The sequence below is a fragment of the Plecotus auritus genome, assembly GCF_963455305.1.
Source record: "Plecotus auritus genome assembly, chromosome: 5".
Taxonomy (NCBI): domain Eukaryota; kingdom Metazoa; phylum Chordata; class Mammalia; order Chiroptera; family Vespertilionidae; genus Plecotus; species Plecotus auritus.
In genome coordinates this window covers 64,812,444-64,826,257 of record NC_137776.1, presented here as the reverse complement: position 1 = coordinate 64,826,257, position 13,814 = coordinate 64,812,444, and the positions used below count along the sequence as shown (strand labels likewise).

Here is a 13,814-nt window from a genome sequence, read left to right as displayed (position 1 = left end):
ATACTTAATATGCGTAGGATACGCTGCCAAGTGCTGAGGATACAGAAAGATACATTAAATAATATATTTGTATATGATTCATGACTGATAAAGGACTTGTTCATACTTACGTTACTATATCTTCATAAAGTCTTTGGGAGGTAGTCAAGGATTATTAGCCCCATTTACAGCTGAGGAAGCTGACACTCAGGAAATTATCCATAGCTAGTAAGTGGCAGAGCCAGGATTTATAATCAAAGTCTTCTGATTTCTTTCCGCTTTGTCATAGTGTCTTTATGATTTGACTGAGAAAGGAGTGTAGATATGTTTGTGTGTGTTTGTGCACACGCAAACGTCAAGCGTCATATGACTATAACCAAAACTAATGATAGGAAACTTTAGAGGCTAGTGTGAGCAGCAGGACCTTCGGGAGATTCATGGTGTGGTCTGGATATGAAGTAACAGTGAGTAAGACTTGGAGGTGTGACTAGGAAAGGGGAGGAGGAGAGAGGTGGTATGAGCAGTGGTTCAGCGGTAAGACTGCATGGTTTGTTTAGGAAACAATGAATAGATGCGTCTGGCTGGAAGTAGTTTAGAGCCAGTTTATGTAATATTTTGAAAGCCAAGCTACTAAACTGTCATTTTAGTTCAATGGTAATGATTTACTGAAGGTTTATGAGAAGAGGAGATAATTTGGGATAAACAGAAATAATTCTATCTAAAGGTCACAGGAGATAGATGGCTTCATTGCATGCTTCACATAGGGATGCATCCTGATTAATTAGCCACTTGTAGCAAATGCCTTTGACAAAGGGAATATAATGAAAAACCAGAAAATTAAGACCAGCAATGGCTCCCATTCATATGATGGAAGACTGTTCACTCACTCTATTCAAAAAGCATGTATGGAGACCTTTTGATTTATGGCTTCTGTTCTAGATGCCATTTGGTCCTATAAGGGGGAATGGAGAGGAACAGAAAATTGCAGTGACTTTAAAAAAGGTTCGTTAGGAGTTTTGTGTACTTTTCTCTCTGTCTCTGTCTCCCTCTCTCCTTTTATTCCCACTTGAACTATCCGGATTCACCTCCTTAAGCTCTGTTTCTTTTGGCGATAGAAAAGTGCTCGACTCATTTTTTCCCTTTAGTATCATAAATTTTATGTTTAAGTGATAGAAAAAGTATACCCAAGTGATGCCATGTCTGAAGGGTAAGAAAGATGAAACCTAAAATGGCAAATCTTGGTAAAGTGCTATTAACACAGACTTTGGAACCATAGAGGACTAGTGCAGTTATGCCAAATTATGTGACAGAGCCAGTTGGCAGTGCATTCCAGTTGGGTCGAACCCTTATTAGCTTCCAAGGTAGTTCTCATTATTATTCTTTATGTATAGGTAGATATTAGTTTGATATCTGAATAGTTAGATTGTTTGAAAGTACGTTTTGTAAGAGAAAATATATATAACTTTTCTTTTTCCTGGAGAAATGACAAATCTCACAAATGTTGGCATGGAAGCTTCACCGGAGATTTTTGAAATACCCCTTTCCCCGCCGCCAGACTCTGAGAAAGCCTGGTTAGGTCAGCTCAGGAAATGTTCATTCAGGGTTCTGCAGTAATATATTCTCTGTGGCTAATACAGGATTAGAGGGAGAGGCAGACAGGTACATAACACACATCCAAGAAAATGTCCAGTGTGCTCTCTCTCCAGCTCACCTGCACCTTTTTCCCTTCTTCCCCCAGGCATGTTTTCTTTGCCTTTTGTTCTCCAGAGCCTCGAGGGCCCTTCTTTTGCCTCTGTAACTTGTTTCCTGAGCCCACACAGCCCAGCTGGCTCACTTCTTCCACAGCTCACTTCTACCTCTGTGACTTTCTAAATAAACTTTTACATAGAGAGGAAAAAAAAAGAAAGAACATATCTAGATATGAGCATATGTTAAGACAACAGATGTGTGATCAGACTTATTTCAAGGAATCATTGGGTGAACAGCAGCTTCCATATTGGGGTTTACTGTTTGGTGCTTTGCAGATGTAGATCTCTGAACAAAACTAGTGTTTGATCATGAGTAGTGGTCTTTTTCTTGTACCCCCAGAATTATCATAGATGCATTACTTATTCATTCTTAAATTTATCATCATTGGTTTCTTAATGTATTGCTTTTGCTTTTTAATATGGTAAGAACACTTAACATGCGATGTACTTTTTAAACAAATTTTCAAATGTACCATACGGTATTATTAACTATAGGCATACGTTTTACAGCATATCTCTAGCGCCTATTCACCTGGAATAATGAAACTTTATACCCTCTTCTCCTCCCCCCATCCCGGCAACCACCATTCTACTCTCTGCTTCTGTGAGTTTGACTATTTTACTTCCCTCATATAAAAAGAATTATACAGCATTTGGCCTTCTCTAATTGGGCCATTTCACCATTGCCCTCAAGTTCATCCATGTTGCTGCATATTGCAGGATTTCCTTCTTTCTCGAGGCTGAATAATATTCCATTGTGTGTATTTACCACATTTTTTTTAATTTGTTCATGCATCAATGGATATTTAGGTAGGTTCTCTATATCTTGGCTATCGTGAATAATGCTGCAATAAACACAGGAGTGCAGATATGTCTCTGAGGTCCTAATTTTATGTTTTTGGATAAATACTCAGATGTGGGTCAGATAGCAATTCTATTTATAATTTTTTTTAGGAACTTTCATATGTTGTTTTCCATAGTGGCTGTACTAATTTTTATTCCTAGCAATACACAAGAGTTCACATTTTTCCATAATCTCATCAGCAGCACTAATCTTTTTTTTTTTTTTTTTTTTTTTGCAAGTATCTATACTGGTATGAGGTGTTATCTCGTGATTTTGATTTGAATTTTCTGATCATTAGTGATGAGCATCTTTTTATATATCTTTGTCATTTGTGTGTCTTTGGAAAAATTCTATCCAAGTCCTTTGCCCATGTTTTAATGGGGTTACTTGATTTCTTGCTGTTGAGTTTTAGGAGTTCCTTACGTATTTTGGATATTAAGCCCTTATCAGGTATTTGGCCAATATTTTCTCTCATTCCGTAGCTTACCTTTTCATTCTAATTCTTCCCCTTACTGTGCAGAAGCTTTCTAATTTGATGTAGTCCCACTTGTCTGTTACATTCCCAAACAGAATTGCTGTAGTTCCCTGACAATGAAGAGTGGTGGAAGGACAGCCAAACAGGACTGTAACCAGACTCTAAGGAGCATCAGACATAGTGCAGGCTACTAACATATACTTGGCAAGAGAAATTCCTACATATGTAATCTGTAGTCAAGCAAATGCAAGAGAGCTACTTCCCTGCATTCCCTTTGTTGGCCTTGCCCTTTTATGTGTAATGTGCTTTTAGGAATCAAAAATTTAGGTTTTATTTGCCTTGTCATTTATTAGAATAAGTCGGCTTATTGATGACTGGCACTCATCCATCAGTCATTCTGAAGGGCTTTCAGAACAGAACTACCTTCCTGCCTTACAGCACCTGCTGCCAGCGCTGTGCAGGCTGAGCTGCTCACTGCCTGCTCCGCAGCAGAGTCTTTGTTGCACACGAACGAGGAGGCTCAGTTGGCAGTTGGCAGCCATAGCCCCAAATAGGAAATGTTTTCTATACGTTATCTAACAGATATTTGTAAATATTGCCTTTTAAAAATGGCTTTTACTCATACTAGCATTAATTTATAATTTCTTCATTTATTTCATGTATATGTAACTACCGGTGCATAAAATTAATACAAGTGGTTAGAGTCATGACTCTGGTTTTGATCTTAAGTCCGTTTTGTAATGTGTTTCTTTCCATATTCACGGAACTTTCTGAGTTCCAATTGGCAGCCCTTCCCAGACAGTGTCTCATCTCTGAATGCCGGGGTAGCATTTTTTTCTAGCCCAGTGCTTGACAAGATAATAGGCAATTCTCAGAGTTGATGGAGAAGAGGGCCTGAGAAATTTGGTGGTATCCGTTTCCTATAAGGTTTCTGTGAAAATGGCCTCTTAAAAAATTGAATTTTCTCAAAATGCTTGACCTCAAAAAACAGCCCTGAGTAACTCCTCCTCATTATTTTTCCTACATAAAGCAGGAGCTCCAAAAATTAGACCCAGGGCTACTTTCTGCCTCTGGGAAACCTCTCTGTTAAGTCCAGGCTTCAGAGTCCCAAAGCTCTGCTTGCCGTCTGAGGAAGAGGATGTCTCAGGATTTAGATAGCCTGCCCCAGTGGTCCAGGCCTGGGTCACAGCCACTCCATAAATATTTCATTCCCCTGTTTTTCCCTTTGGAATCCAGGGAGTTTTCTCCGATCCCCACATCTCAGGGAGCCTGTCCTGACACACCAGAGAGACCGAGTTGTTTCAGGATCTCGTTTGACCTGTTCCCATCAGCTTGAAGGAATTGTTACAGTTCAGAACGAATACATTGGGCAGGAAATTATCTCCAAATGTCTCTTATGGGATGTCAGTGAAAACAGCAGATTAAGGACCTCTGTATGTGCTCTCATCCATAAAAGCAGTAAGAAAACTGTCAAAGTATGCCAGAACTAACTTTTTTTAGTACTCTGGAAATAAGAGTTTTTCTGCAATCTGGGAAGCATCGATTTGGGGAAAACAAGTGAATGTAAGAACCAACAGATACTTTTGTGGTGTTTTAACTTATACTATTCCTCTCCCTCCCTCTTCAGTTCCACAGTAGCCTTGAAAGCCAGTAGCTCTGTAATCACAGTACAAACCGTTGGCCTGGCGGCCAGTGGAGGGGGGTGAATGGTGTTGAAGCTCTTTCTAAGCCCCTTCTTCCTCCTTGTCCTATAGGTTAAGCTGTGATGTACCATGAGTCCTGAGAACTACTAGTGAAGAAGCCAATTGCCAGTGTCAGTTAAAGTAACACGCACCATTAGCTGTTGACAGAGTCTGGGAACACTCAAGACATACTACTGGGCACAGGACTAAAGCTCATTGGCCTCAGTTATCCATAGGGGACCATGCAGGCACTGCCTTGCATTTTTAATATACCCCTGTGAACTGGAGGACAGTCTCAATCTGGCTGGGTTCAAATAGTCTCTATCTGTAGTTTCCTTCAGGAAGGAAATACTATAGGAACTGGTTTCACTTTATGTAATTGTCTAACAGAACACGTGATTAGAACAAGGGTATTAGTTTACCCTTACCTCCTACTGAGTCACCAGCTTAATTCCTGTAAAGCTCAAGTCTTTGTGGAAAGTGTATTCAAATAGATTAGTGCTTATGAAAGGTGAAGAGAGCTTAGCCTAAGGGTTGTGTTGTAGAACCGGATGCAGGCAGCCTTACATACCCTCTCAAAGATAGTATGTTGAATTACATCTACTTGTGTTAACATGATTATGCAACAGCACTGTGTACATACAATGTTTGGCAGTTATGACTAGTTTCTTTTGAGCTGTTTGAATTTTTAATTGGTGGCTGATTATTGCTGTGACTTCCCAGTGCTCCCTAAGGGAATCAGTGCAACTCATACACCTGGTAGAATTTTGTGGCCCTACAGTTACCCTCATTCTTTTTCCATAGAAACTGTTCATCATTGTCTTCTGGCTTTTTGACCTCCAGGTGGACATTCACAGCACCAGGGAATCGGCTTTTTAAGGCCTCATTTTTCTGATGGTGATACTTGTTTCTTTTGTTCCATGTGTTGTGGTGGGATTGGGCCTCATCACAGAACCCTAACCTGTGCTTTATGAGGGTAGATCAGGAGCAGCTCTCAACCTCAGAGGCCTTCTAGGAAACATCCCGCCGGGTGATTGAAATGGGAAAAGCATTATAGTGACACTAGAGGCCCGGTGCATGAAAATTCATGCACTGGAGGCGGGGGTCCCTCAGCCCGGCCTGCCCCCTCTCACAGTCCAGGAGCCCTTAGGGGCAGGAGGCGACCCAGCGATCAGGGGAAGGTGACACCCCATCACACCTCTGTTGCTGCCACTGCCGGCAGCGCAAACCTCGGCCGGCCCTGGTTACCTGAGCATCCGGTGGTCCTGGGCAGCTGGGCAGCCGCCAGCCAAGGCTTGCCTGCACCTCGGGCCAGCCCTGGGCAGCTGGGGGGCTCAGGGGACTGGGTGCCGCTATTTTGTGGCTGTGGGCACCACCATCTTTGAGGGTGTGACAGTCAATTAGCATAATACCTCCTTATTGGCTGTGGGCACCACCATCTTTGAGGGCGGGGCAACAATTAGCATATTCCCTCCTTATTGGCTGTGGGCGCCGCCATCTTTGAGGGCAGGGCAGTCAATTAGCAATTAGCATAGTCCCTCCTCATTGGCTGTGGGTGCCACCATCTTTGTGACAGCGTGAGCTTCAATTAGCATATTCCCTCTTCATTAGATAGGATTCCCCAGCCAGCTCTCTGTCTTAGGGGGATCTAAACCTATACCATCCACAATAGTTTGTTTTTTATGCAGTGTTCTTTTTCTTTATTTGGAAAGTAATTCACATCTATTGTAGAACATTTTAAATATAGACAGAAGTATCTTGTAATTTCGCCATTCAAGGAACCATAAGACAGGTATGCTTTGAATTGCCATTGGTAATATTTCACGTTCAGTTATGTTCATTGTCATGTCACCTCCATGATACTCATCCCATTCCTTTTATATTTATTTCTTGAATGAGAGCCCCATTTGAAAACAACTTTCATATGCCTAAAGACAGTTACCAAGCATGATTCTATATTAACTCAGTTAAGTCCGGCTTGATTCAGAAAAGGATGACTGTATGGGGATTTTAAGTGTGATGCTTTGCAAAAAAAGGTTCTCCTTTGAGAAGGTGTGACTGCCTTCACTCCAACATGTGCTTTGCAGGTATGTGTATTATTATTGAGTTTATTTTACATATTTATAATGGGTATGAGACAGACAGGGTAGGCAGGAGCTGGAGTGTGGACAAAGCACATCGTAATACAAGGGCTTTCGATAGTAATCATCTGTTGCTTCTAACCTAGATGGTAAGGCATTGAGGACCAAAGCAACATCTTTATCCTTCATTTTCCCTTAGCACTTAGACTCTCACATAAACAGTAAATGCTCAGTAAAACAAACTCTGGAGCTTCAACAAGAGATTTGTTGGATGTTTTATGCTGGCAGAGAGCCCCAGAGGCCAGTTCTCACCTTGTCCAGGTGTCTTTGTTGTGGTGAAGGGGCTGCGTCAATTGTTAGTCCTAATGCAACTGGTTGTGGTTGGTATTTTGGAGTCAACTTGGTGAATTTCATGAAAACCAGCTTCATGGGAATGGGATTTTTGGATAGTATCCTTTTGCAGCTGAATTTAAAACCTGTTCAAAAAAGAAAAAACGGTGTAATAAGTAACTCAGATGATAAAGCAAATAAACCAAATATCTTATTATATAGATTGTCAAATTCAACAAAACGTGAATGCTGAAGAGTAGATAAATGTACATGCTAACCGTGCAGGTTTAAGGTGACCCTAAACTAAGTCCTTGGCAAATATTGTATTTGCAGAGGTAAAGAGCTGTGGCTTTAATCAGGTACATTTATTTAATGGGAGAAGATTCTTTTCAAATGAGTGTTTCAAAAATATAGTATAGACCAAAATTTCCTATTAATTTAAAAAAAATTCTCACTTTCCTGGTTAGTGATAGAGGAAAAAGATTTGAAAACTTTGCTTAGCAAGTGGGTTGGCCACTGTGTTCTCAAGATGCTCAGATGCTGCTATTCTCAGTACAGTAAATGAAGCCTTAATCCTAGTGGTGAAGTGACCACTGGGAGAATGATACCTATGGAGGACCAAAGCCAAAAATGCTGTCAAGATGACAGTATGGGAACATTTGGCAAGGAACTTGTCAGCACGTATGGCTGTGGGCGGTAGCTTTTTCACGTGCTAACCGGACAGATTGTGTCAGTGAGTCAGACTGAGAGCAACTTGTAGAAAGTGGCTGCCCTGAATCCACTGAGGAGATGTGGGATCTGGTCTGGTCTCATCTCAATCTCTTCCTTCTATTTGCTATGAGGAGCTGACTTCTTTGGGCTTCATTTTTCTCATCTGTATCAGGAAAGGTTGGTGTAAATGAAATCACAGATCTCCTTGGATGTCATTGCTATGATTTTTGTTCTTATTGGTTGTGGTGGTGCTTTTGTATTTATTGTAATGTCATGATTTTAAACGTAAGTTCAAGTGTTGCCTTTAATACCCACTCTATTTTAGTATGAACAAAAATTGGAGAAAAATAGTTTTAGATTAAATACAATGCACTTTAGTATAAAGCTTAGCTGTATTGTTTTTAACAGACTGTCACTAATAAAGAAAATACATTTTTTTATTAAGTGACATCTTATATATTGTGTATTTTCTAAACTCCTTAAATATTGATAAGTATGCATGTGCTAGTTCATATTAAACATGTTTTAAATTTGCAATTTACCACCTACTACAACAAAGAGAAGCCTTTTTTGTTTACTATCCTGTATAATAAAAGCCTAATATGCAAATCGATTGAACCATGGAATGACCTGCAGAACGACTGGTCGCTATGATGCGCACTGACTACCAGGGGGCAGACACTCAACGCAGGAGCTGCCCCCAGCCCGCAGGCCCCAGGCCAGCCAAGGTGGGTGCCAGCGGGTGCCCCCCGATTGCCCCACTGGTTGCCCCGCAGAGGGAGGCTACTGGAAGCCGTGGTGGGGGTGGGGCTGGCAAGTGGGCGGCGCCAGGCCAGCCAAGATGGGTGCCAGTGGGGGCTCCCGATCGCCCTGCTAGTTGCCCTGCAGATCGGTTCTGATCGCCGGCTAGGCCTAGGAACCCTACCCATGCACAAATTTCGTGCACTAGGCCTCTAGTTTAATAAATAAAATACTATTCTAATTAATCCATTTTTGCTGTTTTCTGCAAGTAATGACAAAGACATTGGGCTTTTTATTTTTTTGTTACTCCTCACCTGAAGATATTTTTCCATTGATCTTGAGAGAGAGTGGAAGGGAGGGGATAGACAGAAAGAGAGAAACATCAATGTGAGAGAGACATCAATTGGTTGCCTCCCACATATGCCCTGACTAGGGCCAGGGATTAAGTCTGCAACTGAGGTATGTGCCCTTGAACACTTCTGTCATTGACTCTGTCTATAGCAAACCTGAGATTTTTCAGTCTGCGGGCTGGTGCTCTATCCACTGAGCCAAACTGAGTAGGGTGACATTTTGGCTTATTACAATATAGCTGAAGAACCAGATTAATAAATAAAAGTAAGGAACTTGCTATGGTACTTTACATCTCTTAGGAAACTCCATAAGGTGTAAATTTGATCTACTTGCTGGAGTCATTAAGCTTTATTTTGAAGTGATGCAGAAATGTGTGACTGTGTAGAGTGGCCTGTTCCACCTTCCTTCAAGAGTTGTTTGCTTTGGTCCCGTGGTCGGCAAACTGCAGCTCGCGAGCCACATGGGGCTCTTTGGCCCCTTGAGTGTGGCTCTTCCACAAAATACCATGGCCTGGGTGAGTCTATTTTGAAGAAATGGCATTAGAAGAAGTTTAAGTTTAAAAAATTTGGCTCTCAAAAGAAATTTCAATTGTTGTACTGTTGATATTTGGCTCTGTTGACTAATGACTTTGCTGACCACTGCTTTGGTCAATATATTTTCTGCAGTCATTGCTGCATATGAATAAAATTTAGCAAAGGAAAATTGATTCCCTTGACATCACCTTTTCTTTCTCTCTAAACTTACCCTTAAACACTTTTACACTGGTAGTAATTGCTTTTAATTAATAATGAGTGTTACCCCTCTAATCACCTATTATATACCTAACAAGTGATTTCAATAAAGAAACACAAAACTGAGGTTAAAATAGGAAGGGTAGAGGAAGGGAAAGAATTTCAGATGTAGACTAAGAAGGTCACATATATTGGGTCAGACTGGTGTATAGTTATTTTTTGAAGTTGCACCAATCTCTGTGCACACTCCATCAAGTGTGTTAGCAGTCATGCTTCAGCCAGGGTTATGGCACAGTGACATATTTTAATGCCATATTTTAGATGTTGAAGTTGGGCTTACACATGTCAAAATCTGAATTTGTTTCCTTAATATCGTGTTTGCACTCAAAAGTGAATTAGGCCAACTTCCATTGCTGAAATTCTATTTCCCAGCGTGAATAATGTGGGAAATCCTTGAGTAAAGCATTTGTCTTATAACTGGCATGACGGTCAAACAGATTTTAAATATTCAGGTATATTAGGCAAGAGACTTATTGAAGTATTATCAAAAATGTATTTGGCTCATTAGTGGGCTCATGTGAAAAAATCATCTTTCTTCCATTTGGTGGTTTTTTGATAGAAAATAAAATTTAAATGAGCTGAACAGTTTCAGGCAAAATTGTCAGTTCGGTTTTCAACTCCTAGAATGCACCTGGGGGACTTTTGAAAACAATGTTAATCATAACTTCCTTAAAGTTCTAATTAGTTCAGTTCAAGAAGGAAGGGCTATGTCTTATTTTGTGGGACACTTCTGTCATTGACTCTGTCTATAGCAAACTAGTAGTTGACAACTTTTGCAGTTGGCTACATTTCAGGCTCAGAGTTGCAGAGAAGACTGTCCTCAGAGGCAGTCATTTATAGCTCACGTGGAAGCCTTCACCCTTGTCACGTTGTCCACTTGCACCTGTTACTTTACATTTCACTTCTTTACTACTTGCAGGCTCATACATCCCCAGGGAGAACTACCTCGGCTTAGCACTGTAGGGTCTCTAGAATGGATCCAACGTTGAAACATCTTAATCCTGCGAAATATAAGCATATTCTCCTCCAAGTTTCAGCTGCCATATCAGGCTGTAGGTGAGGAGGGATCAGGCTGTGGAGGCATTTGTATGCTATTAAGGCTGTGCATACCATTAAGGTCTAGTATCACAGGTTGATATCAAAGTTGCTAATATATGACCTTGCCTAGGCTTGAACTTTGAATCCTGGACTCCTGAGAGCATTCATGGGAAGGTGCAGTTAAAATAGTGTCAGATTGGAAGTCTAGATGTGAGCTAAGTTCCACCTGTTCACTTGTTGGCAAATGCAATATGCATGCATGTTGCCTCAGATCACCTCTGCAAATCTTGCTGGGCCTACTGATCAGGAGCTGGGAACTGTTGTTGAATCCCATGTGCAGTCTGATTTGTTATATGGTTGCGTGAAGTTGAGTTTCATTGCCCATGGGTATCTGACCTGAAAAATGATGACCAGTGCACACAATTATGGGGTCCTCCCAATGTACAGAAATAGCTTTGTAGTGATGGGTTTATGGTTGGTGGTTTTGACCTGCAATCATCAATTCGGTGCAGGTAAAGGTAGAGAGCAACGTCCATTTTTTTAAGTGCATGTGCCTATGCTAAGAGTGTAATCTATAGTGTTATAGAAGTTTCCCTTTTTATTTGTAGATATAATACTTTGCCAAGCAGAAGAACCTTGAAAAATTCAAGATTAGTGAGCAAGAAGGATGACGTGCATGTCTGCATCATGTGTTTACGTGCCATCATGAATTATCAGGTATGTTTGTGTTTCTGATCCTCGAAAAAAATCTGAATTTGTCAAACTCCAAAATTGTCCTTTTTGGTTTCCTTGTATTATTTCTGTTTGAAGTAAATATCAGGATTAAATGGGATTCTATTGAAAAAGAAAGGTCTGCTTTTTCTAATGCGCAATATTTAATTTATTGCCTTGATATTTTGATTAGCATTTATCACGTATTTAAAGGGAAGATGTTTGTCTCCTACAGTGATAAACTTGTCTAGATTACTTGATAAACGTTTGCGACCATTTAAGACAGGGCAGTAATGGGACAACTTTAGAACATTAGGGGTGAGTAGATTTAACACTGGGTTGGTCATTGGTTCTCAAAGTGTTCTGTGATGAACAGGCAAAAAGTGACAATTACTTGTCTGCTGGACTTAGTGGGTCCTAGTATCTATAAGAAGCACCCAGAGGATTTTTGTTACAAGTTGGGTTCCTTCTTCAGGTGATTTGATGTAGGTTATCTCCCCTCTGAGAAACAATGGGAGAGAGTGCATTGTGGGGGGGTTGGATTAATCCTAACAGGGAAGTGGAAGTTAGAGCCTGGAATATCTAGGGTAAACGGACATGGTCAAAGGTATAATTAGATCAGCTAACCAGGGTGAGAATTAGAAAAACAAAATTCATATATAAAAATAGGATTTGATTTCCATTTATAAGGATGCTGCAGGTGGGCCAAAGAAGAAATGGGAAATAAATACCACATAGAGGGTCAGTAATTGAGTTCAAGCCCAGCCCAACGTAATGATGCTGAATTGAATTAAAAAAGGGAAGCTTTATTATTTCTTTTAGTCAGTATTTTTTTTAGCATTGTCAGACCCTGTTCTAAGCACAGAGGATACAGCATTAAATAAACAAGTGTCCTAGGGAACTAACTTTCTAGTGAGAGAGATAGATGATAAATAGTTAAACTATATAGTGTTCCAGATATGGTTGCTGATGAAATGAAAACTAGTATTTATAAGAACTTTTAGTGTTTTTAAACCTATTAATTAATATAAGACTCATAACAGTCCTGTGAAGTCTCAGGACTATTACTTTGCCCATTTTATTAATGAGGAAACTGAGCGATAAGACAGATAAGTAATTTGCTCAGTATTATACGGCTAATAAATGCTGGAATCAGATTCGAACCCATGAAGACTGTCTCCCGAGATCTGTTACTAGATACTACAGAAGAAATAATCAGGAAATAGGAATAGGAAGTGATGGGAATATGTGTTCAGTTTTAAATAGGCCAGCCAGGAAAGTGTCACCACGATAACATTTAGTAACAACTTACACGAGGGAACAGGCTAAGGGATATGATAGAAAGTGGATTCCAGGCAGAGAGAAGAGCGAAGGCAAAGGCCCTGAGACAGGAATAAGTCTGATGTGACCAAGGTACAGAGAGGAGGACAGGTTAGATGGGTCAGAGTGAGTAGGAGGGAAAGGTAGAAGATGACATCTGAAGCTAACAGGGCTTCCTGGTTGTGTGGGGCTTTGTAAGCCAGTCAGAAGACATTAGCTTCACTATGAATGAAAAGCTATTAAAGGGTTCTGAGGAAAAGTGTGAATTAATCTGACACTTGAATTTAACATCATCACTCTGGTTTTTATGTTTAGGATTAACCTTGAGGGGCAAAGACTAAAGCGGGTAGACCATTTAGGAGGCCATTGCATTAATTTAAGTGTTGATGGTGGTATGGACCAGGATTTTAGGAGTAGAGATGGTGAGAGGTGGCTAGATTCTGGTTTGATTTTGTTGGTAAAGACAATAGTATTGCATATGTGGTGAGGAATGAAGGGTGGCTCCAAGGTGTTTGTCCTGGGCACCTGTTAGATGGAGTTGCTATCTACCAAGATGGGGAAGGCTGTAAGATGAGCAGATTTGAGACTCATGATTAGGAGTTCTTTTTGGAGGATGTTAAATTTGAGGTGTTCATGGACATCCAAATAGAGACCTTTAGTAGGTGGTTAGATATGCCATCTGAAGTTCAAAGCAGAGGTCCGGCTGGAGAGACAAATTTGGGAGTTAATAGATGGTATATGGATGAGGTAAACAGATACACAGAGAAGCAAAGAGGTCCTGGATAATCATGGGGCATTCTATTTAAATATCAGAGAGATGAGGAAAAACTAGTTAGAGAGACTGAGAAGTAGCCAGGGAGGTAGATGCCAAGTGAAGGAAATGTTTCAAGGTGTAGTGCTCAGCTGTGTCCGGTGCTGTACTAAGTCATGTAAGATGAGGAGTGAGAGAGTGGGCCATTGGTGATCTTGGTAAGAACAGTTTCATTGGAGTGGTGGTGATGATATGCCTGAT

The 13,814-nt window shown here is 40.6% G+C and overlaps 1 protein-coding gene across 7 annotated transcripts in view; it reads left to right on the top strand.

The window, feature by feature from the left end:
- The window catches only part of FMNL2 (formin like 2), a 323,525-nt gene that overhangs the window by 237,000 nt on the left and 72,711 nt on the right, over positions 1-13,814 (top strand). For all 7 annotated transcript variants that reach the window (XM_080670222.1, XM_080670219.1, XM_080670221.1 and 4 more), the window contains exon 7: positions 11,380-11,488. In XM_080670222.1, the coding sequence (XP_080526348.1) occupies positions 11,380-11,488 (109 nt within the window). The remainder of the gene's footprint in view (positions 1-11,379; positions 11,489-13,814) is intronic.